The sequence below is a fragment of the Pseudorasbora parva genome, chromosome 9, assembly GCF_024679245.1.
Source record: "Pseudorasbora parva isolate DD20220531a chromosome 9, ASM2467924v1, whole genome shotgun sequence".
Lineage (NCBI taxonomy): Eukaryota > Metazoa > Chordata > Actinopteri > Cypriniformes > Gobionidae > Pseudorasbora > Pseudorasbora parva.
This window is the reverse complement of record NC_090180.1, coordinates 17,299,925-17,323,743: the sequence shown is the minus strand read 5'-3', so window position 1 is coordinate 17,323,743 and position 23,819 is coordinate 17,299,925. Positions and strand designations below refer to the sequence as shown.

Below are 23,819 nucleotides of genomic sequence, written 5' to 3'. Positions count from 1 at the left end.
TTTAGAATGAGATAATGCAGTAATAATTATGGGGGGGGGAATCATGCATTAGGCCTATGTTCTATTTCATGTGCTTCAGTGACACAGTTTACCCCTAACTGAACACAGGCCAAGTCATGTTTTTATGGCTGTATCTATGCAATATCGGTTAATATTAGACATCCAGAAATATAATTAGGCGTATTCTCGTTTCTCTCCAAATGGCATCCGTTCAGAAGAATCATGACCCCACGTAACTGTTTTCACACCTACCACCCCTCTCCGCTAGGAGGAGCACGTTTCCCCGGGCAGTCGGCGTCAATGAAAGCAATACAAAACCCTCTAAGGAGAGCACAGGGAAGCTCTCCGAGTAGCCACGGCATTCCTAACCAAAATAATCCACTTTATCACACATTTCACGGATTATTCTCTGTTCTCAACTGGCGGGATAGAGTGAAATAAGAGTATGGATCAGTAATCGCCATTTAAACCAGTCAGCTCATGGAATATTTGCGCTGATACAGAAGATTCCTGGGAACTCCGGAGGAAAGCAAGGAAGGAAAGAAAGAAAGAACGAACGAACGGGATTAGCAAAAAAGTCAACTGGCGGGTGAAAGCGAGCAAAAGCCCATTCTGGAGGGGCACCAGGGGAGCCCCTGCGCTGGATGACCGCCGTTCACTTCTCCCCAGCGGTCTGCAATGGGGGAGACTAAAGTTATCTACCATCTCGACGACCAGGAAACTCCATACCTGGTCAAACTGCCCATCCCTGCCGAAAGGGTCACTCTTTTGGACCTGAAAAATGCTCTCAAGAAACCAAACTACAAGTTTTTCTTTAAATCTATGGACGATGACTTTGGGTGAGCCTACTATACATTAGTTTTCTTAGCTCTTGTGCATGTTTTCTCGGGTTTAACGTACAATTCCAGCTCTTCACACGCTTTCTCCTCTTGTTTGGATCACGGATCAACTGCCATGATCCCTCAGTGGCTGGCTGATATAATATATTAGTTGTGTTGGCTTTCTGTGTGAAAGGACTCAAATGTACAGTGTGTGTGTGTGTGTGTGTGCGCGCGCGCGCGGAGTTCAGCAGGGGTGAGTGTTAGGTCCTGTTCAATTGACGACGGCATCCATTTTAAGACTGGAATACTCTCAAATATGGCTTTTGGCCTGACGGCACGAGCTTGGGTGTAGTTAGTTATGTGAATGGTTGGAGAGCACAGTCAAAGTATCCCAGGACGGAGTTGTTCAGTAAGTCCTTCTTAAATGTTTCATCAGCGTCAGACTAAATTACCATGACTACACAAAAAGCACTCGTGGTTTTGGGGTTTCTTCTTTACGCTTAATTGTGCTCAGATCCGGTTCCTAAAGTATTTTCTTTGTTTCCCATAAAGTACCTTCGTGTCAAAAAAATTAAGATCGAGTGTCGCCGAAAGTAGCCGGTTTAACTAACACCTTGAGGAATTTTCCACGCCGATTCAAAAGCACATCAGAGGAGTACAGTAGAATCTGTTTGAATGTGCAGTGCGCATGCGCGGCTTTACGGCCATATGTGTCCCCAAAACCCGAACGTACCCTAAATTATTATTTTTTGTACCATTCGAGTTGCGTTCATGTTATTTTGGGTGCGTTTAATTGGATTTATTTATGTCATGTATTTAGTAGTTAGCCATATTCTTCTCAACGTTTACATACTTTAAAAGCCTTTGGAGTTGCTGTGAACTCTTTGACCTCTTATTTGGGCCTTCATTAACATGGGAACCAAAAAGCAGGCCTTGTACACTATACGTATCACATCTGGAACTGGTGTTGGCAAAATAGTAAAATAAAAGCGATGTACTGGCCTGGAAATTAGTTAGGGAATACTTTTTTTTCAAGCTTTGTGATATTTAAAAAATATATTTCCTTTTGTGTGAGCGGTTGTATGTAGTTTGCTTGCCACAAGTTGCCAGGCAGTGTGTGAAATGTCTTATTGGAGACATGTATATTGCAGTATGACCATTCAATATATCAGTTCAAATTTGGCCAGTTCATCTCTAAAATGATTTATAAATAAAATAATTTGTCAATAATCACAAGGCCATGGAAGTTAAATGGTTAGTTAGTTCACCCAAAATGTTTAATTATGTCATTAATTATTCACCCTCATGTCATTCTAAACATGTTAGACCTTAGTTTGTCTTCAGAACACAAATGAAGATATTGTGAGAACTCCCTGACCCCTCCATAGACAGTAATTTAATTACCACTTTACAAAGCGGCGAGAATACTTTTTATGCACCCCCCCCCCCCCCCACACACACACACATACATACACACGAAAAAATGACTTTACTACACAATCTTAGACAAGAGATTGTTGATTAAAGTTGTCATTTTTGGGATTGACAGGAGGGTGAGTAATTACTGACAGATTTTTCTTTTTTTGTTGATCTATCCCTTTAATTAATCAATAAATATGGGATTTCAGGTTGTCTGAAATTTTTGGACATTTCTTTGTATCTCAGGCATTATTACAATACTGCTTAACAGATCACTAGTTTATGTACGTTGAAGTGATTTTCATTGTTTTTCGTGTCCAGATTTAGAAGTGCATGAATTCGGTCTGTTAATCCTCATGTAAAGTGTTGCCTGTGTCTTTAAACTAGCTTGTGAATCAGTCACATTTGTATTGCTGGCTAGTGTTCTTGTCCTGTCTGTCTGTTTCATTAGGCGAAAGAATGTTGACTTGGAACAACTGCAGGCAGTCACTGTGGAATGCCCTGATCGCTTCAGCACTGGCAGCTTTACAACCTTTTCCAGTGAAATATGTCGTAGTTTGATCGTCCCATTCCCCTCCCTTTAACTCCCCTTCAAAAAAAGTTCATTAAAAGCTTAAAGATGTTCGTCGTTCAAGGACAGGCTCCGATTTCTGCCAAATCGAAAGGAATAGCTCAATTGAATCTGTCTCTATTGCTGTTTTTATATGCCTGTCAGTGTCAACGCAACAAAGAGTCTTTTTACACATTTGTAAATGCTGTTATTTGATTGAAGTGTTTGTGAATCAATGAAAGATTTGTGCTGTGTGTACATCAAAACAAAGTTTGCTACAAATGGGTAGTATATCATTAAGAAATAGTCTGGATTTAAAATGTTAAGCATCTGTAAAAATACAGGAAAAAAACAGCAATACTGTGAAATATTACAATTTAAAATAATGTTTTTCAATATTAAATATATTTTAATGTGTTATTCCTGTGATTCAAAGCTGAATGTTCAGCATTAGCGCTGTGCAATATATCGAAATATCAAAAATGTACCGCAATATGCATATCGCAATAGCTCGCAATATAAGAATGATTTTAATAGGCTACTTCAACATTGTGAAAAGTGTAAGTTTTAGGTCACACATTGGGCGGAGAATAGACTGGGCACATTACTGTTACTTATGTGACTTGCTTGATGTTAAAAAGAGTTATTAAACGCAATAATTTACGAAAAACAATAATTTGCAGTCTCGCGCTGTCTGACACACACTGAAACGGGAACAATTTGTGACAAATTTTTTCTATAACACATCTGGTCACTTTCAGAAGCAATGCTTTCTTTTCCCAAAAAGAATGTGAAAAGCAAATGGGTTTCGTTTCCAGTTTTTAAATATTTTTTTTAAATAGAATTTAAATAGATTTTACACACTATTGCAATATTGTATCGAATATCGCATTTTTTAACAAGATAACGCATATCGCATTTTTCTTCAATATCGCACAGCCCTATTCAGCATCATTACTCCCTTGTTCAGTGTTACATGATCCTTCTGAAATCATTCTAATATGATGATTTGCTGCTCAAGAAAAAATATCAGTGTTGAAACCGCTTTGTGCTTAATATTTTTTTGGAAACTGATACATTTTTTCAGGATTCTTTGATGAATAGAAAGTTCAGAACAACATTTAATGCATCCTTGCTGAATAAAAGTATTAATTTCAAATGTTGTGACGTGTAGTCACAATAATATATCAATTAATTCAGACTGAGAGACTACATGGAAAATGTCTACATTGTGCTTTTGAATATGTAAATGTAAAAGGAACCAGTTACAGGGCAGATATATACTTTAAAATTCAGTCTTAAAATAAAAAATTGAAATTATGCAATAACTGCTCAAATACAACAGAAAAAGCTTTGGGATTTTTCCACAATCACAGAAATCCTGGAAGTATCCGGGAATGTTAAAATTGTGAATTATTTCTGACCAGGGCCTTTTCTCAAAAGCATTGTGAGCTAAGTTGATCATAAAGATACTTAGGCTTACGATGCTTTAGGGGAAATCAGCCCTGGAAAACAATGGAAAAGTTAAGGATATTACTTTAGTATTTATAAATGTATCTGGTTATGCTCTAGATGTTGTCACAACATTTCAGAATGTTTTACTTTACACAAATAAGATTGATGTAAATAAGGATAGGCTAATTGTTTGAATCTTTTCATTTTAACAATTGATGGGCGAGTCTAAATTATTATTGGTTTGATTTGGATGTCGCATTTCAATCTTGTTGATTGTTAGCTTGTACTTGTCTTACATATGAGCATTTAAACAAGCAGATTTTTTAGTGGTAAATTTCATTGTAAATCTGAAATAAGTTTGAATTCATGAGTTATCTGGTGGAGTCTCCCTCAGCTCTTCCATGTGTTCAGTCCTTTTGTGTGTTCTGTGAGCACGTGTGTGTGTGTGTGTGTGTGTGTGTGTGTGTGTGTGTGTGTGTGTGTGTGTGTGTGTGCATGCTTATCTGATTTATGCATTTCTGATCCCGTCCTTTCTTTCATCTAATGGCATTGTCTCATTTATGTATTCTAATTTATTCCCAGATACTCTGGGGATCTCTAAAGCTGATCTTCCTTTCTTACACTTCACACAGACTGTGGTTGGAAAATAAGACATGTCAGTTCTGATTGTTTTTCTCTGTTTCTTGTGTTTCTGCAGGGTGGTCAAGGAGGAAATCACAGACGACAATGCAAAGCTTCCCTGTTACAATGGCCGTGTGATTTGCTGGGTGAGAACAGAAATGCACACACATCCCATCCAGCCCAGCCCTGCAACTTAATTCCCTGGTGCTCCTTGCATAATAGATCAGCCTTTTAATTCAGCCTATTCCCGGTCCTCTTGAGTGCTGACATTGCTGTATTTGTATTTTTCAAAGAGGCTGCCAGTCATTCCTGCTTAAGGTTCACTTCAGTGTCTGCAGCTAATCAAAGACTTTGGAATGCAGCAAAGGCTTTGTTTCATGAGGTTCTCATATATATTTAAAGTTTATATTAAGGATTATATTAAAAGTTTATAACAAATCTGAAACCGACGGGACCAGATTGTTCATAGCCATTGCGGAATAGGCCATTCCAGGATGACACAAGTTTTTGATACTAGGAGAAGATCCACCAACATGTTCGTTCTGTCCAAACTCTTAATCATTGAAGTATGTTTTATTACATTATGCTGGTTTTAACCATGTGAGAATCTTTTTTTTTTAATTCAGTTAGCTATTTTAAAGAAGTTTAACAAAGTTAAACCAAATATAGATTTAGAAAAAAATATAACAGTAAAAACCCAATATGGTTTAACCATACATATTTTTCTCACTATTAAAAAGGCCACAGAAGCTGGCATTGCATTGAATACAAACAAACTACCTGGATCGAGAAATTCAAGTTTATTTGTCAGCAAAGGTCTGCTGGATTATGTGTTTGACAGTTCCAGGGCTTTTGTGAAAACTACTAATTATTCTTCTGCATTTTTGTATCCCCGCCGGACAGTCAGATCGACAGAGAGTTATTAACAGAGCAGTTATTATAAGAGTATGTTTATCACTGAAAATGTATCGTCTACTCTTTAAACGTATTCAGGTAAGAAATGCTACAGAAATTAAAGAAATCAAATGTAAAATAATACTGGATAGTCTACATTATAAAAATGAAATGCAGATTAATGCTTACAGTTAAAGTTATAATTAATCAGTTTAAATGCAGTAAGCCACTCATTTTGGTACTTGTGACTCACAAGCTGCTTGAGACTGAGAGGCGGCTTGAGCGCTGGACTTCTATAGATCAGTGGTGCATAAGCTTTTGGTGCGAGCACGAAACCTGTGGGAATTAGTACAATTATGCATAATATAAGCACTATTCAGCCGAAGCAAGTAAGAGGAGGCGGGTCTGTGTCACTTAGCCACCGGAGAGAAGAGAATCAGCTGACGGTCTTGCCTTTACCGCTGATTTTCCGTTGCGGTGTTCTCTCCATATTTACGATTCTTATGAAGTTTAGTTTTTAGCCACTGCCTACAACGCACCGGATTATTTACTAGATATAATATATGAGCAAATAACTCACTCCTGCTAAACATTTACTCTTTGAAGTCTACACTATTATGACTAGAAGTTTGCTAAATAGTATTTCCTACTAAAGCAAGAGGCGGTATTTGACTCGCGCGTATCCATTGCAGACTGTTGGGAGTGGCCTTGGATGGCAACATGTCCATCTGTCATTTTTAGAGTCATTAATTTTAAACTTTTTGTTGGAAATGGTAAAAAAAAGGAATACAAAGAATACACTAAGATCTTGACACGTCTTATAAATTAGATATTTAAAAAGCATTTTCTTTCATTTCCCACTTCACATTCAGCTCATTTTGCTGTTCTTATTGCTCTTATTATTTTTTTAAAAGTTGCTTGTCCAGTCATAGTAAAAGTTCTCTTGGATCTGGAACCACATTATAGTAAGCTTTTCGCTCAATATATGATTTTTAGGGTATTGTAATATGTTTTTATATTGAGAGTACAAGAGGATGTGAGATATGAACCAACATTGTTGCGCCCCATTAGAAGCATTTCTGATAAGCAGAAACCATGTTTAACCATGAATTAGTTCATGCATAACTACTTCAGGTTACAGTGAACTTCTTTTGTGTGTGTTAATAAGCTGGTGTCATCAGACGGCTCCCACTCAGATGGATGTTCAGTGGCAGAGTGTCAGTCAGAGCAGCCACCATCTTACGAGAGAAGCCAAGGCATTGGAGATTCCAGACCACCGTCCTTCCAGTAAGTACAAATGATCATATCGTATAACAGGTTGGCAGTAAAACTCAAAATAAGGAACTTGTTCTCACAGTCTTTTTGTTTCTGTAATTTTTAACCTTTTCAGTCCAAAGGCTGCAGGCAGCCGGCATGGTGTGGATGATGAGACTGAGACGGATTCAGTGGTGTCACACCGGAGGGAGAGGGACAGATCGCGCAGGAAACATTCACATGAGCACTCTGGTATGTGTCGGCTCACCGCATGTCTTTGTATCAGTAAAATAATTATTCATATTTATGAATCTGAACAATTAAACACAAATCAACACAGTGATAATTCATGTTGGTCTCTGTAGGAGGAAGGCAGAATGGCTTCTCACGGGGAGGCAGAGGCATGGATCTGGGAGGTTATGACATCTGTGACAGCCGTTCTTCCCTCATGAGCAGTGAACTGGAATCAAGCAGCTGTTTTGACTCGGATGACGGCTCCACCAGCCGGTTAGTCTCACAGCATTTGTTCGTTCCCAAACCAGTGCGCTCAATATGATTACAATCACAGTGAGCCCCAGTGGTTTTTCAGAGTTCAGACTTGAGCACTTTGACAAGCAAATGTGGGCAATCATAAATATAGTTTGTGTAAATTTAGGAAATTGTTTAAAGTAAATGTAGATTAAAGGTGTCGATGGGTTGAATGTCGAATGGAAAGCTGGTTCTTTCTCAAAAGCACCTGTAGTGGTTGTTATGTGGTAATACATTTACTTTTAATAATACAATTTAGAGATGCAAAAAAAAATATTTAGTGTATAATTTAATCACACATCATGTCATTTCAAACCTCTTAGACTTTCATTCATCCTCAAAAATTTTAATGAAAGATTGAGAGATTCCATAGAGAGTCCATTCCACCAAAATTTATAACCCTCAAATTATGATAAATGTCAACTAAATTGTACTGGCTGGGCGTTCAAAAACAAACATAGTTGATTCTTGCAGAAGCATAAACATGTTTCCACAGCTTAACATTGCATTTTTGGTAATTGAATTAAAGCAAAAATAAAACAAAACTGAAAACTTCACATAAATTATTAATAAATCTAAATTAACACTGGCTTGCTTGACAAGTTAGAAAAAACTCAATAGTTCTTCCTCCTCAAGCAATCATGTTTGAGCTTCTATTTAACATATTTTATGTGCTTTATATATATATATATATATATATATTTATGTTGTGTGTGTGTGTGTGTGTGTGTGTGTGTTTGTATGTTTACATATGAATAAAATCCTACATTAAGCAACTGTGTCTCTTCTTCAGAAAACTTGGATTAAACTGCTCAATTCATATAGATTAGTTTTACTATCCTTTTATGGATTTTTATGACATTTCAAATGTTTGGTGAACTTTCATTGGAGTCATAGAAGATAAACGAATGTTTAGGATAGACAAGGGTGAATTAATGACAGAAATTAAATATTTGGGTAATCTAAAGGCTGTATACTTCCCCCTTGTGCCGTACCCTCTACGCCATTTGCTACGCGTCCGTTTTCATTTTACTTCTGCGTCCTTGTCCGTGTGGACGAGCAGTTACACATGCAGAGGGAGCATGTGTATCCCTGATGGAGGGGTCCTGGCAGACCAATCACAGCACTTGCGATTCATGTAGAATCGTCGTGTTGTTACATTTTTGGAGAGCTGCACGTCAGGGTTCTTCGTAGGCTACGTATGCAACACAGCCTATGACGTAGCTACGGCGTACACTCGACGCAGAATTATAAATTGGGTTTAACACATCATAGTTTTTGCAGTTCTTTAGTGTCTTTTTATCTTAAATAATCAATAATGTTTCACATTCTCTTTGACTCGAAACAAAATGAAATGCTAATGTAATCTCTGTATCTCTGACTATTGTTTCTCAGTTTTAGCAGTGTTACGGAGCAAAGTGGCTCATCGAGGCTAATGAGACGACATCGCCGGCGGAGGCGCAGACCCAAAGCCCAGCAAATTGAGAGGGTGAGACCATGGACAGAACTCTTAACTCTATCCCTGCCATTGGCAATCCATGTTTTCACTGTTAGATGGTAGGGGCGCTCCTACATATAAAAGTAGAGAATCTGTGGATCAAAAAAGAAGCAGAAACGAGCGATAAAAGCATTGCTTATGCACTTGTAAATAACCTGCCGCGATCTGTCTAATGTTTAATCTGTCTAATCTGCCGCGAGTGTCGTCTAGCAACTCTCAATACACTGAGCTCTAAAAGCCAAACTCTGGTCGGGCCAATCTCACACGTGTATAGAGTTACCGAATGAAATAAAACTTACCGAATGAAATGTCGAGGCAGGAAGAGGAATAGGACTCTTAAAGGTGCACTATTGGACTGGTATTACGATACCTGTCGGGCCGGGGCTAGTAATGCTACTGCTAATTAAGGTTGATATCTCTGCAGCACTATAACTTGACATTTTTTTTATGACATCATCACCCTTATTTCTTCTCATTCTTTTGATGCGTGTAGGTCATTTATTGGATATTTTTACCTCAATTTTTACACATGGCACCTTTAAAGCTTTGAACAGCTGGACTCAAAAATGCAATTTCAGCATTTTCGTTTTTATTTTATTTTTATTTTTATTTTTATGAAACTCACATTAAGGTGTGTTGATTTAAAAAAAGAAAAAATGTGAAAACAAAAAGCTAGATTTTTTTTAATACTTTTTTTAAATACATGCCACATTTTTCAGCCAAGAAAGTTTTATTTAAAAAATAAAAATAAAATAAAATCAATAGTCCTTTTTTAATAAAAAAATAATAAAAAAAGGTGACTGGGAAAGAGTTAAGTGTCAAATAGCAAATAAAATATATTTTAACACTGACTCTCTCTCTCTCTCTCTCTCTCTCTCTCTCTCTCTCTCTCTCTCTCTCTCTCTCTCTCTCTCTTTCCTCAGTCTTCATCTTTCAGTAGCATCACTGACTCCACTATGTCGCTGAATATCATCACTGTCACTTTAAATATGGGTGAGTGCATTGTATGGTTTTGATGCTTTTTAATTAAAAGTGTATTCACAATACAGCAGCCTCAAGCACCTTAAAATTATTAAGGGCATATAATTTTTTTCATTATTTTTACATTATTTTAAGCAAATACATTTTTCCTGCCCAAAGACTACTTGTTATTACAGATGTGCAAAAAGACAAATGATTAAAGTTGCCTGAACCCTCTCTCGCTTTACCTCATTTAGAGAAGTATAACTTCCTGGGCATCAGTATCGTTGGTCAGAGTAACGAGCGAGGCGATGGGGGCATCTACATTGGCTCCATAATGAAAGGCGGAGCAGTGGCAGCCGATGGGCGGATCGAGCCTGGTGACATGCTGCTGCAGGTGAGGATTGGATGAAGACTTGTTTAGGTTAGGAATCTGGTTGTGTCAGTTCATATCACCGTTTCCTCTCATAGGTGAATGACATCAACTTTGAGAACATGTGCAACGATGATGCCGTACGAGTGCTGAGGGAGATTGTACATAAGCCTGGGTGAGTCATATTACAAAACATTCTCATTCATGTTTAGCTGATCAACAAAAGTGTGTTAACAACTGCACTTTTTTTGCAGACCCGTGTCACTTACTGTGGCCAAATGCTGGGACCCAAACCCTAACAGTTGCTTTGCTTTGCCGAGGAGTGAGTGTTCAATTTGCCCCTCTTGCATCATTTACACATAATATACAATTTCAGGAGTTTGGATTCAGATTTTAAGAATGTTTTTTTTTTTTTTAAACGAAAAAATACTTTTATTCAGCAAGGATAAATTACATATTAAAGTGTATTAAAAGTGTCAAGAGCTGGCTTTTTCCATTTTTTATATTGTTGTATTGTTGACGTTCGTGTGGTTTTTACATTCAAAAACATAACTAATAACTAATAGGCTATTTTCTACACTGGTTTTGAGGCTCTCTCCTGAACGCTGGGTTTTGATGGGCGTGCCGCACTGGAGACTTTGAAGTAAACGCCCACGGCTAGTATTGAAGAAGATTTGCATATTTAATGAGCTTCAGCTCTGCTGTCATATCTAGCCCCTGTCAGTTCAGTTCACATGAGGGAGAGATTATTTTGAAAGCGGCAACTGCAACTTGTCTTTATCAAACAAACACAATGATTTATTTCTCATCCACCTGCGATTGTATTACATGGCCCGTACCCGCACGATCGGCCGATATAAGCGCGAACCGCGCGCTCGCACACGTCCCCACCCAGATCAAGGATGAATTTCTGCCGACGGACGTATATGTTTTGGTCTGGTACAGCCCCGGGACTAGTACTATTACATATAAAAAAGACGTTTTACTCACATAAGTTTGTTGCACCATTCATGTCAGATCCAATCGAAGGCACAACATTGTGTCTGCAAATCCAGCCCTTGAGACATGTTTACAAACGATACAGTGGTGAAATGAAGCGAACACACGTACACAGTGTTTCCGACGTGAGCTGGGACTTCATTAAAAAAAATGAAGTCTCACACATTCCTAATATTATGATCCGAAGGAAGCTTATGCAGCGACTGTTCTTCCACAATATCTTCCTATCTTCTTCCACGTGTTTATTGCTGCTGGCTAGTGATCCGAACAGCTCCATGAGTCAGTGGGCGGGCTACTGAATTACACGTTCTGTTAGAGGTGTGTTTTGTCGTGCGTTGACGTAAGGATGAAGCTCACAATCATTTTCTGGGCCTGGTATCTAAAAAAGCTTTTCTTTGACTAAAGGAAAAGTTTTCAGCTCTGAAATTTACAGGATAATCTTATATTATCATGACCTTTTATATATCAAAAGCTCAAGGGAAAGTTGATTTCTCAATTCACCCCTTTAACATAGAAAACAGTTATTTTTTAATTGTAATAATATTTCACAATATTAGTTTTAACTGTATTTTTGATCAAATTAATGCAGCATTGGTGAGCATAAGACAATTTCTCTTAATTTCTCTCAAATTTCATTGGTACTTTAACATGTTTACACTAAGTACAATAGATTTTTTTTCTTTCTCATACAATCATTACAGTGTATTGTGGTAGTTTAAACAGTAAGGTTTGAATAGTTCTGTCATCTTGTATTGTTAAGGATTTTTGTAAAAATTAACTCAAACTCACCTGTTCTGTATAGCTTTGTTGAGTACTTGTTGCCTTCTGTACCAGGTGAACCCATCCGACCCATCGACCCTGCAGCCTGGGTGTCTCATACGGCAGCCATGACAGGTGTCTATCCTCCCTACGGCATGAGTCCTTCCATGAGCACGGTCACCTCCACCAGTTCTTCCATCTCCAGCTCCATCCCAGAGACTGAGAGTAAGACATCTGCTGTTCACTCTCCTCCAGATGTTATTGCACACAGCTTTGAAATCTTTAAAAGGTTAGTTCACCCAAAAAATGAATATTCTGTCATTAACTACTCACCTTCATGTTGTTTCAAACCCAACACAAATTAAGATATTTTTTATTTCTATGCAAATACCACTTTGACGCTGTAAAAAGTCATAAAACGAATCCATAAGAATTGAGCGGTTTAGTCCACATTTTCTGAGGAGACTCGATCACTTTATATGATGATCAGATTGAATTTAGTCTTTTATTCACATATAAGCATTGATCAGCAAACATAAACAGAAGCGCAACCGAATCTCATTGGTTCAAGCGTGCTGCGTAACATAAGAATGAACCTCGCTGGTTCTTGCACGCCAAGTGAACATACTTAAGCTTGCATTTACCATGACCTAAATCTGTTCATCATATAAAAAGATTGTTTCTCAGAAAATTGACTAAACCGTTCAATTCATATGGATTAGTATTACAATGTTTTTATGGAGTGTCAAAGTTTCAGTTGTGTAGACCTATCGATGGAGGGACAGAAAGTTCTCAGATTTCCTCTTCTGAAAAAAAATCAAAAATCTTAATTTGTGTTCTGACGATGAATGGGTTTGGAATGACATGAGGGGAGTAATTAATTTTTTTTAATTTGTTCTTTTGGGTGAACTATTCCTTTAAGGCTTCACTATTATTATTATTATTGCTTATGCTTAGGGCTTTGAACAGACCCCTACATTTTGGCGTGTAATTCATCACACAATATTTATGTTACAGACTTGAGCGATACCTCAAATTATTATCTTGTTAGAATATTTTGTCATAATAGATGACAAAATATTCTATATATAACTATATTTAACTTGAATATTTTATGTAGTTGTAATTCAATGGTTGAATGTTTTTATTATTTTATATTTTTACTTGTTATTCATTTTTTTATTTTTTCCCTTTGTTGCACTTTGAGATTCTTTGGAATAAAACGTGCGTTATAAATAAAGTCTATTATTATTATTATTAATGTTGTAAAATATTGAATTGTATAGGAATATAATTATGTTTTGTGTTTACATTGAGTATGCTAGTATGACTTTTAAAAAAAGAAACACCTCAGCAACTGTGAAGTAACATAGAATGTGGGAGGTCTAGGTTTCTCGCCACCAGGCAGATGCTTTTGTAAACTGTGTGTTGTTCTCCTCGCAGGATTTGATGACTACCACCTGTCCGTCCACAGCGACATGGCAACAGTTGCAAAAGCAATGGCCTGTCCTGACTCAGGACTGGAAGTTCGAGACAGAATGTGGCTGAAGATCACTATAGCCAATGCTTTCATAGGTCAAGACTCACTTAATATAAAGTTTGTTTGTAGTAGTTAATCCTTGTATTTTTTTAAGTCCACATGAAACAAATGTTTTGTCTTTTCTTCCCTACTGTGACAATCTTCCAAGTGAAACAGCTTTTCAAACGAGAGAAAAATGCAGGGCGGGACTTGATTATGTCCTTTAGGAATTGATTGGATCATTTGATCGCTGTCCGTTTGCTAATTGCTGTGATTTCATGTGAGTGGCAGGCTGCTGAAACCTTATTGACTCGCCCTTGCAACAGAGGTACATTTCAGATGATGTCATGGGGAATTAATTTTAATATTATTGATGAAAAATTATACGGGCTGAATTAAAAAAAAAAAATGTGTGCACGGATAAAATCATTTATAATGAACACTGCAACATTCCATACAATAAATAATAATTACAATATACATAGCAACAAGACAAGCACTGCAATACTTTCAGTATTCCGTTTGAAGCCTGTCCCTCCAAAATCAACTGCAAGTTTACAATCATTTTATATTGCAGCACCCACATCTCAAAATCCAGTCAACAACCAATGCACAGAATCAAGTCCCTCCCCTAATTATTTTTTTCTTTTTCAACAATATTTGTCATACCCGGATATACTATATATACATATAGAATAATACGAAAGAAAAAGATCTGCTACTTCCATCTTATCACGACTTTAAAATAAACGTGAGCAAACTACTTTACAGAGCCGCTGTATATAGTAATTGGTGCATGTGTTGGTTTTTAGGCTCTGATGTGGTTGACTGGCTGTTTCATCACGTGGAGGGCTTTGCAGATCGCCGTGAAGCACGCAAGTACGCCAGCAATCTGCTGAAGGCCGGCTTCATCCGCCACACTGTCAACAAAATCACCTTCTCGGAGCAGTGCTACTACATCTTTGGAGATCTTTCTGGCAGTAAGTACTTTTATAACTACAGCTTAGCAAAAAAAATGTCTGTTGTTCCAAACCCTTATGTCTTTCATTCTTCTGTGGACCAGGCTATAAAATATAGATCTCTGAGCTGTTCTTTGCCAGACAATAAAACCATACCGTGACCATGGGCTCAGAAGAATTGAAAAAGCATCATAAAAGTGGTCCTATGGCGTAAATATGCAACATGTGACTTGCCATCTGAGCGCTTTAGCTTTAAATTGAAATCCTCTCACAAAGTCCTGTCTGGACCTTTTTTTCAGCTTATTAGCACAGACAAAAGCCAACTATTGTGTCGCGTCACGTTGCCAAAAGGTTATGCTCAAGCGGCAACCTCCACTATTTTCTGTTGAAACCAATACAAAAATAACTTAAACTGCAATTCATCCACTGGCCACTAGAGACAGGCTCCAGAAGGGAGCAGAATCTCATTGAGCCCCATGTTAAAATTCCCAACTTTATTGCAGAAAAACATGTTTACAGCCTGGTACAAATTGTGGTTTTGGTCTATACAGCTAATTTTGTAATAGCAACTTCATAACAACTGTGAGGGGATGAATTTTTGTATAGCTCATTTGTTTACATTATATAAAGCCTTAAAGTTCTGCATAATTAAGGCGTGGTCACTGAGTGACCGGTGTATAGCCATTTATCCGCTGTCTGTTAGACATTGCGTCACCTAAGCTCCACCCAGATCCTGCCTCTTTGCCCATTTTCTGTATACGGGTGTGACATGGGACGATGCGCTGCCAAGATGGCAAAAGTCGTCTCTACTTTACGCTTCGAAACTGCTCTTCGGAACCCTATGGATGACGTTGCGCTTTTTTTTTTTTAAAGTCAACACACCGCAACACACCACAAAGACAACTGTCAAAAAGCATGTTAGTGGAAATAACTCTCCAGTCTACTCTAGACTAATCAGCAGGAAAGTAAAACTATTTTTATTTTCCTTTACACACTGCACAAAGCAACAACTTTTAATAAAGCGACCAAAACTGCCTGCCAACTGATGCGATCGAAATACAGAACATCACACAAATATATAAAAGAACATTTTGATAAATAAATCTAAAAAAAATACCTGCCAAGAGAGGAAAAGAACACTGTATGCGTTTACATGCACATTCTTAAGCCGACTGTGCCTAAAGGGGGTCGAAAACAGACGCGAAACTCAGCGTCTCCGGTATCTTTATATAAATAATTTAAAATAATTGTATATAAAATGTATTTATATAAATATACATTTAATATAAAACCTTGAAATGGTGCTCTTCTTGATCTTCCTAAGTCGCCGCGTACAGGCACCGAATGCCGCCACTGGTGTGTGTACACTCATTGAATGTGTTGAAAGTCCAGCGCCCTTAAAGGGCGGTATAAAACGGTATGATCCTCGTTTCATAACATCCGCGAAGATTCGACCGGAAGATCGAAGAGATCATTGGTCGAATCTGGCTCCGCATATCGATGCATCGAATCTACGACTATTCAGGGTCTATACTATATAGATGTATGTATACTATATATAGTTTTAATAGTCGCAAAGTAAGTTCGAATTCAAATGTAGAATCTTCTCAGACAGTGCACAATTTAGGATGCACTGTAAGACTGTGATATACAAACTGTTAACAAAGCAGCACTTGCTCACAATTTTGAATACTAATCAGTGGGTCCTCACTCTTCATTCCAGATTGCCATGTTGTTATGAAAATATTTGTGTATTGGAATGCTCCGCTTAAGATAAAAATATAAAATATGCAGAGCTTTCTGTCCGTGCCCTCTTGACTGGTTGCTTGTTTTCGTCACATTCGTTTATCTAAGCTGAACAGCCAATCAGACTGATCTCTCTCACCTTCTGGTGATGCAGATTCAAACATGCCTTTTCGTGCTCCACAGAAGAAAGAGTCATTTGGGTTCGGATGATCAATATATCTTGTATTAAATAATGACAATTTTGAGCTGAACTAATCTTTTAACACAATGAAATAACACAGTTTACATTCATTACCTGTCCATTGTATATTTAATGAAAACAAGTAGATTCTTTCATTGTAAGCTAGTAGGGGATTTTAAACCACTGTTTTTGAATTTGATTTGTTATTCCAGATGTTGAATTTATAAAAAAGATCCTTTTCTGTTTATGTAGCTATATAAATATTCTACTGCTATGTTTAGTGTAGGCTTGTCAGTACAATGGAAAATTATATTTCAAGCTCACCAGAGCTAAACAACCTATTCATGGCCCAGCACTTCCATCTGTCCCTGTGAAAGTTGCCGTCATACATTCAGTTTGGCTTTGTGCGGACACACTCTTATCAACGTGAACGTTTCGTTGTAGACATGGCCCATCTCTCTCTACATGACCATGACGGCTCCAGCGGGGCATCTGATCAGGACACTCTAGCTCCCTTGCTTCACCCCGCCGAAGCTCCCTGGCCCGCCGCGTTCCCTTACCAGTACCCAACAGCCCATTCCCATCCAGATGCAGCTCACAGCTACTCTGAAGCAGGCGGAGGCAGCGCAGGCAGCCAGCACAGCGAAGGTGAGCAACCTCAAATCATGCTGCATGTTATATATCGAAATAAAATCATTATTGTGATATGGTTTAGTGCAGTTTGTTAAAACGATTTTTATTAAGTAAGTACATGTGCTACCAGTTTAAAAAGTAAAGTGCAAACAACATGTTGTTCAGTATGCAGTGTTTCAGAGTCTCAAAACGGCTCGCCTCCTTTATGGTGAACCTGATTTCACTGAGTACATGTTCCTGGAACATCTTTGTTAATCGCTGATGAACATTTCAGGCAACCATTTATATTTGAGAAGTTCACAGTTTGTCAAGTTTAGGCTTGCGAACAGAGTTGGGTGCTTCTTCATCAATGTTATTCACCCATCACTTCCCTCTAATTTTCGGGGTAAGTTATGGGTACACAGAGAAGGGGGGTGTTAAAATTGTACCACATCGTACCACATATAAAACATCTTGTCACTGGGGCAGTACCCTTAACTCTTTCCCCGCCAGCATTTAAAAAAAAAAGTTGCCAGCCCCTGCCAGGGTTTTTGACAATTTTCATAAAAATGTAATAGCCCATAGAAAAATTAGTTTAGTAAATATCTGAGCGTGCAATATATCAAAATAAAGAGCGGACCATCTTCTTTTAAACAAAAGCACAAATTTACTTTAGCTTCATGCATTCCTTTTTATATCAACACTTGAATATGGGTAAGTTTCATTTTAAAAAAAGCAACATTTTGGAAAAAAAGCTGAGAAAATCATGTTTTTGTGAAAGACTCTTTCCAGATCAGATTCAGAGCGATGATCAAACACAGATGGAGTAGATCGAGTCCATCAACACCCCTTATGCTTCACAGTCCTGTAGCTTCTCCTGGGTCCACATTATCCACTTTAAATTGCTGTCTGAAATTATTGCATGCAATCCATGATGGTTTTTGTGCAGTAGCAAACTTTATTTATCTTAATTTGCTGTTGTATGTTGTGCAGCAGGCGAATGGGAAATGGAGAAACCTACGAGATGCATACATGAGGAAAAATGTATTCTCAGTCAGTACAACCTATCGTGCAGGTGTGAATAAGCTAAAGGCAAGCAATCAGTTTGCGTTCAGTCTTTATCGCGTCACGCTCTGTGAAAGGGTCCTGTGCGAATGTGATGTGCGAGGCCTAGGGGTAGCTACATTAAAGGGGATCTATAATGACGAACAATTGCTGTTTATGTGGATTTTATGTTTATGTTTAAAATAATATAAAAAAATCGTATATTCTGTTAAACAGCATTGGGTTCAAGAAGTGTGTAACTGCAGAGTGCACATTTTGACGCTTAAATTATGTTCAATGAATGTTTCAATTAAAATAAAAGTTTTTTTCCCTCATGAAAGTAATTCCAAAAAGTAAGCAACCTATGTTGGTAAATTTATGTATACCTCAGCACTGCAATAGCCATTATTTTTAATGGAAGGAGACATACAGGCGTGTTCTCCACGCATAAATTAAAATTAAAAGAACAAAATGTTTGAATTTGCATGGTGGTAACTCAGTTTTGTTTTTTTCCCCTTTATTTTGGCTTCGAATTTCGTTTGTTAGAAATATGAACTGAATTTAGAAATGCTTTTAAAACTAAAAACATTGCATTTAATAAACAAAATAATTTTTTGATATGAAGACAGCTTTTGGAGTGAGTGCATGCAAAATAATCCGTTCTCTGAATCAATGACCTTTGTGAGTGTACACAAATAAAAGTAGACAGTTTATAGTTTATATTTATGTCTTGCACATCTGTATGGCTAAAAATGTATATTGGATTGTGAGTTATATCCGCTGCCATAAAGGACAATTCCATCAGAATGCGCCGGCAACTTTGTCACCATAGGTTAAAGAAAACATAGCCTATTTAATTAGGCTATGTTTAAATATTAGCCTATAATATTTTTTATTTAATCTCATATGTTAATTAGTAAAAATAAAATTAAAATAAAAAGCAGCATGAGTGAGAGAGGCTATATATGCGCGCATGTCTGTGTCTTGTGCAAAAAAGTCTTTATTTAAAAGTGAACTTCGTTTTGTTTTTCAATAATAACAGATTCCTAGTGTAGCCTATTTACTTGCACTTCGGGAGTCTAATATCTATGGTTTCAGAGGCAGCCAAAATCAGAATTTGAATGGCCCGAATAAAGCTCTCTGAAGTGCAAGGCCGCGCTGAGTGACATATGTGCATGAATCACTGAATTGAATTAGTCAAAAACAATGTGAACATGGCCTTTGAAAACTAGATTTTTTTCTCTCAAATCATTCAGACCTGAAAGAATTTTGCATAAATTTTTCAACTTTGTTTTTTTTTCTATGCAGATGCACTCCCCTCCAAAATCAACCCAATCATTCTATGATTCTTTTCCAAATAGAGCTTTTCAAGTCATCTGATGAAACATCCTGTTTTTTTTTTCATACAGTGCCTTGCGAAAGTATTCGGCCCCTTGAACTTTGCGACCTTTTGCCACATTTCAGGCTTCAAACATAAAGATATAAAACTGTAATTTTTTGTGAAGAATCAACAAGTGGGACATAATCATGAAGTGGAACAAAATGTATTGGATATTTCAAACTTTTTAAACAAATCAAAAACTGAAAAATTAAGTGTGCAAAATTATTCGACCCCTTTACTTTCAGTGCAGCAAACTCTCTCCAGAAGTTCAGTGAGGGTCTCTGAATGATCCAATGTTGACCTAAATGACTAATGATGATAAATAGACTCTACCTGTGTGTAATCAAGTCTCCGTATAAATGCACCTGCACTGTGATAGTCTCAGAGGTCCGTTTAAAGTGCAGAGAGCATCATGAAGAACAAGGAACACACCAGGCAGGTCCGAGATACTGTTGTGGAGAAGTTTAAAGCCGAATTTGGATACAAAAAGATTTCCCAAGCTTAAAACATCCCAAGGGGCACTATGCAAGTGATAATATTGAAATGGAAGGAGTATCAGACCACTGCAAATCTACCAAGACCTGGCCGTCCCTCTAAACTTTCAGCTCATACAAGGAGAAGACTGATCAGAGATGCAGCCAAGAGGCCCATGATCACTCTGGATGAAGTGCAGAGTACTACAGCTGAGGTGGGAGACTCTGTCCATAGGACAACAATCAGTCGTATACTGCACAAATCTGGCCTTTATGGAAGAGTGGCAAGAAGAAAGCCATTTCGTTTAAAGTTTGCCACAAGCCACCTGGGAGACACACCAAACATGTGGAAGAAGGTGCTCTGGTCAGATGAAACCAAATTAAGCAACACAGCTCATCACCCTGAACACACCATCCCAACTGTCAAACATGGTGGTGGCAGCAACATGGTTTGGGCCTGCTTTTCTTCAGCAGGGACAAGGAATATGGTTAAAATTGATTGGAAGATGGATGGAGCCAAATACAGGACCAGAAAACCTGATGGAGTCTGCAAAAGACCTGAGACTGGGACGGAGATTTGTCTTCCAACAAGACAATGATCTAAAACATAAAGCAAAATCTACAATGGAATGGTTAAAAAATAAACATATCCAGGTGTTAGAATGGCCAAGTCAAAGTCCAGACCTGAATCCAATCGAGAATCTGTGGAAAGAACTGAAAACTGCTGTTCACAAACACTCTCCATCCAACCTCACTGAGCTCGAGCTGTTCTGCAAGGAGGAATGGGCAAAAATTCCAGTCTCTCGATGTGCAAAACTGATAGAGACATACCCCAAGTGACTTACAGCTGTAATCGCAGCAAAAGGTGGCGCTACAAAGTATTAACTTAAGGGGGCCGAATAATTTTGCACACTCAATTTTTCAGTTTTGGATTTGTTAAAAAAGTTTGAAATATCCAATACATTTCGTTCCACTTCATGATTGTGTCCCACTTTTTGTTGTTTCTTCACAAAAAATATCATTGTTTTATGTTTTATGTTTCATATCATTATGTTTGAAGCCTGAAATGTGGCAAAAGGTCACAAAGTTCAAGGGGGCCGAATACTTTCGCAAGGCACTGTATCACAATAAACATGGCAGAAAAAACGAAATACTGCAATTAAACTTTTTACTAATATTGTGCAGCCACAATTCAATGAAGTAGTGTCTCACTTGAGTTAACATTGCTGTCCATAGGGAGCAGCGGTTCAAACTGCAGCTGGAGCAGGACTGAGGGGAAAACCGCAGCTGGAGACTTCAGGTTAGGAGGCGGAAGCGAAATGGGCGACGCTCACGAGTTTGACTTCCGCAGAGACAGAGCCCCCAGTGAGCGCTCGGTGGCGGCGCCACCCAGCGAGGGCAGCGTGCGAAGCTCACGATCTCACAGCTACAGCCTGAAGCAGGGATCTGCACGAGCCGGCCCGGGGTCGCCGTCCGGCCGCCATCTCACCAACATTCCCCCCGAACTCACGGGCTCCCGTCGCTCGTGCAACACAGCCAACGGGGAGTTCTTCGTTGACATCATGTGACTTTGCATGACTGCAAGCAGAAGTGCCCAAACTATTTTTTGCCTTATGGATTACAAAAAATGTGGCCGATTAGTGCAAACGATTAGAATTAGGATTAGTGCTGACCTAAAAATCAATAGCTTGTGAGCCCCAACTTTAATTAGGTCTTAGAAATTAGTCTACTAAAGCATAGGCAAGCATCAGTTCCTGCTTACAATTAAGACGTTTTACTAAATGATGTGCAAAATCACCTCTAAATAGTTGGGAAATGTGTTATTTGAGAAAATAGAAAGATTTTCTCTTATGGACAAAAAAAAGAGATTTTGAGAGAAATAGCAATAATTGAATGGGATTTAGTTACAACACTATATGGGTGAGGATTCAAGGTGAATGTAGTCCAACCAAGGACATAAATGCCAACGTTTGAAGATAACTTTCTGTCGTCATCTGCCCTGTTTTAGCGCATATTAGGAGGTTCTTAACTTTTTTGGCCTTTTTACATTTTTACTCTCAGTAAATGTCTCTTGCAGATATTTCATTATTCATGGAAATTGTTTTTACTGAGAATATATTTTTCAGTGTTTGTCAGCAATATTGTATTGGGAGAATTTTTGAAGTACCATGTTAAGGAGATTTCTTTTTTTAATTTATAAATATAGTTTTATTGTGACATGCTTGGAGTACATATGTGTCTGTGTGTGTTTTATGGTTTCAGCTTGTGGAATGTGAAGTCTCTTCATCTGGATTCCAGATGTTTCTGTGTTTGTGTGTCCGTCCACATCTGCTTTTATTGTTTTTCGGATAATATTCTGAGGTTCTACAACCTTCAGTGTTTTTCAGAGCTTAAAAAGGTAATCTCCAAATGGGACAGTCTTTGGGGTAAGCCCTTAAAAGTAGCCACTGGATGATATATAGTATGCTAAAATAATATAGAGTATTTCATGAAATACTCAAGGCAAAATACCCTTTGCCTTGAGTGTTTAATTATTAATTTATCTATCTAATGCCATGTGTCTATAGACCTCCATTATTGGAATTAGAAAATGTAGAGTTAGAAGATAGTTAAAACTTTGGTCTGATGGCGACATTTATTTGTATAGAGATATGCATGGATGCACATTATCCCGTTTATTTCTAAACTACTTACTAAATGTATACATGGCTCATTGATGCATGTGGGGAGGGAAGGCTGGTCTGTGTGGTCCAATCAAACAGATGAGCTACTGTAGCTCAGATTGCTAAAGAAGTTAATGCTGGTTCTGATAGAAAGGTGGCAGAATACACAATACATCGCAGTTTTTTGTGTGCATAAGCCGCAGACCAGTTAGGGTGCCTATGCTGACCCCTGTGCACCGGCATAAATGGGCATGTGAGCATCAGAACTGGACCATGGAGCAATGGAAGAAGGTGGCCTGGTCTGATCACGTGGATGTCCGGGTGCATGTGCATCACTTACCGAGAGAACACATGGCACCACGATGCACTATGGGTAGAAAGCTAGCCGGCGGAGGCAATGTTACACTTTGGGCAATGTTCTGCTGGGAAACCTTGGGTCCTGCCACAAAGCAAAAATGGTTCAAGAAGCACAACAACGAGTTTAAGGTGTTGACTTGGGTTCCAAATTCCCCAGATCTCAATCCAACAAGCATCTGTGGATGTGCTGAACAAACAAGTCCGATCCATGGAGGCCCCACCTCACAACTTACAGGACTTAAATGAGCTGTTGCTAACATCTTGGTATCAGATACCACAGCACACTTTCAGGGGTCAGGACTGTTTTGGCAGATAAATGGTGACCAACTGAATATTAGGTCATAATGCTATGCCTGATCAGTGTTTATCAGATTGTTTATGAAGTCAGGCATTTGGGTACATTATCCTATACCAGTTTGGATGATGAGATCCATACTAAAACCAGAGGTCAGGAAAGATGCCACTGCCTATGACCTCACTACATTAACAAGAAAATGCTCCAAAGATGATGACTCTCAGGTCAAAAATCAAGTTATGTGTGGAATGTGTGGACTATACTGAAAAAGAAAAGTCTTGTTGATTTTTGCTTGTGTTACAATCAATGATTTGGAATTCCAAGAAACAATGGGACACACTTAATATTAGCTGGCCTTCCATGTATTTACATTTAAATTAATCATTTGATATTGTGTACATACATGTTTTTACATTGTACTTAATTTTTCAAACTATCTAAATGTAATTAATTGAGTT

The 23,819-nt window shown here is 38.1% G+C and overlaps 1 protein-coding gene across 1 annotated transcript; it reads left to right on the top strand.

Moving 5' to 3' along the window:
* The first annotated feature begins 267 nt into the window (after positions 1-267).
* dvl3a (dishevelled segment polarity protein 3a) lies at positions 268-22,265 on the top strand. Its single transcript, XM_067454167.1, has 15 exons — positions 268-839; positions 4,943-5,012; positions 6,929-7,047; positions 7,151-7,266; positions 7,380-7,521; positions 8,938-9,031; positions 9,964-10,033; positions 10,258-10,397; positions 10,472-10,548; positions 10,628-10,695; positions 12,207-12,356; positions 13,575-13,706; positions 14,463-14,630; positions 16,981-17,184; positions 21,283-22,265. The coding sequence occupies exons 1-15, from the start codon at positions 679-681 to the stop codon at positions 21,612-21,614; spliced, it is 2,043 nt and encodes a 680-aa protein (XP_067310268.1). The 5' UTR covers positions 268-678; the 3' UTR covers positions 21,615-22,265.
* Positions 22,266-23,819: the final 1,554 nt, after the last annotated feature.

Coding starts and splice junctions, on each gene's coding strand:
- dvl3a (XM_067454167.1), top strand. CDS start 679: ATGGGGGAGACTAAAGTTATCTACCATCTCGACGACCAGGAAACTCCA. Junction 7,522..8,937: donor GATGACGGCTCCACCAGCCG/GTTAGTCTCACA, acceptor ATTGTTTCTCAG/TTTTAGCAGTGTTACGGAGC. Junction 10,549..10,627: donor GAGATTGTACATAAGCCTGG/GTGAGTCATATT, acceptor CTTTTTTTGCAG/ACCCGTGTCACTTACTGTGG.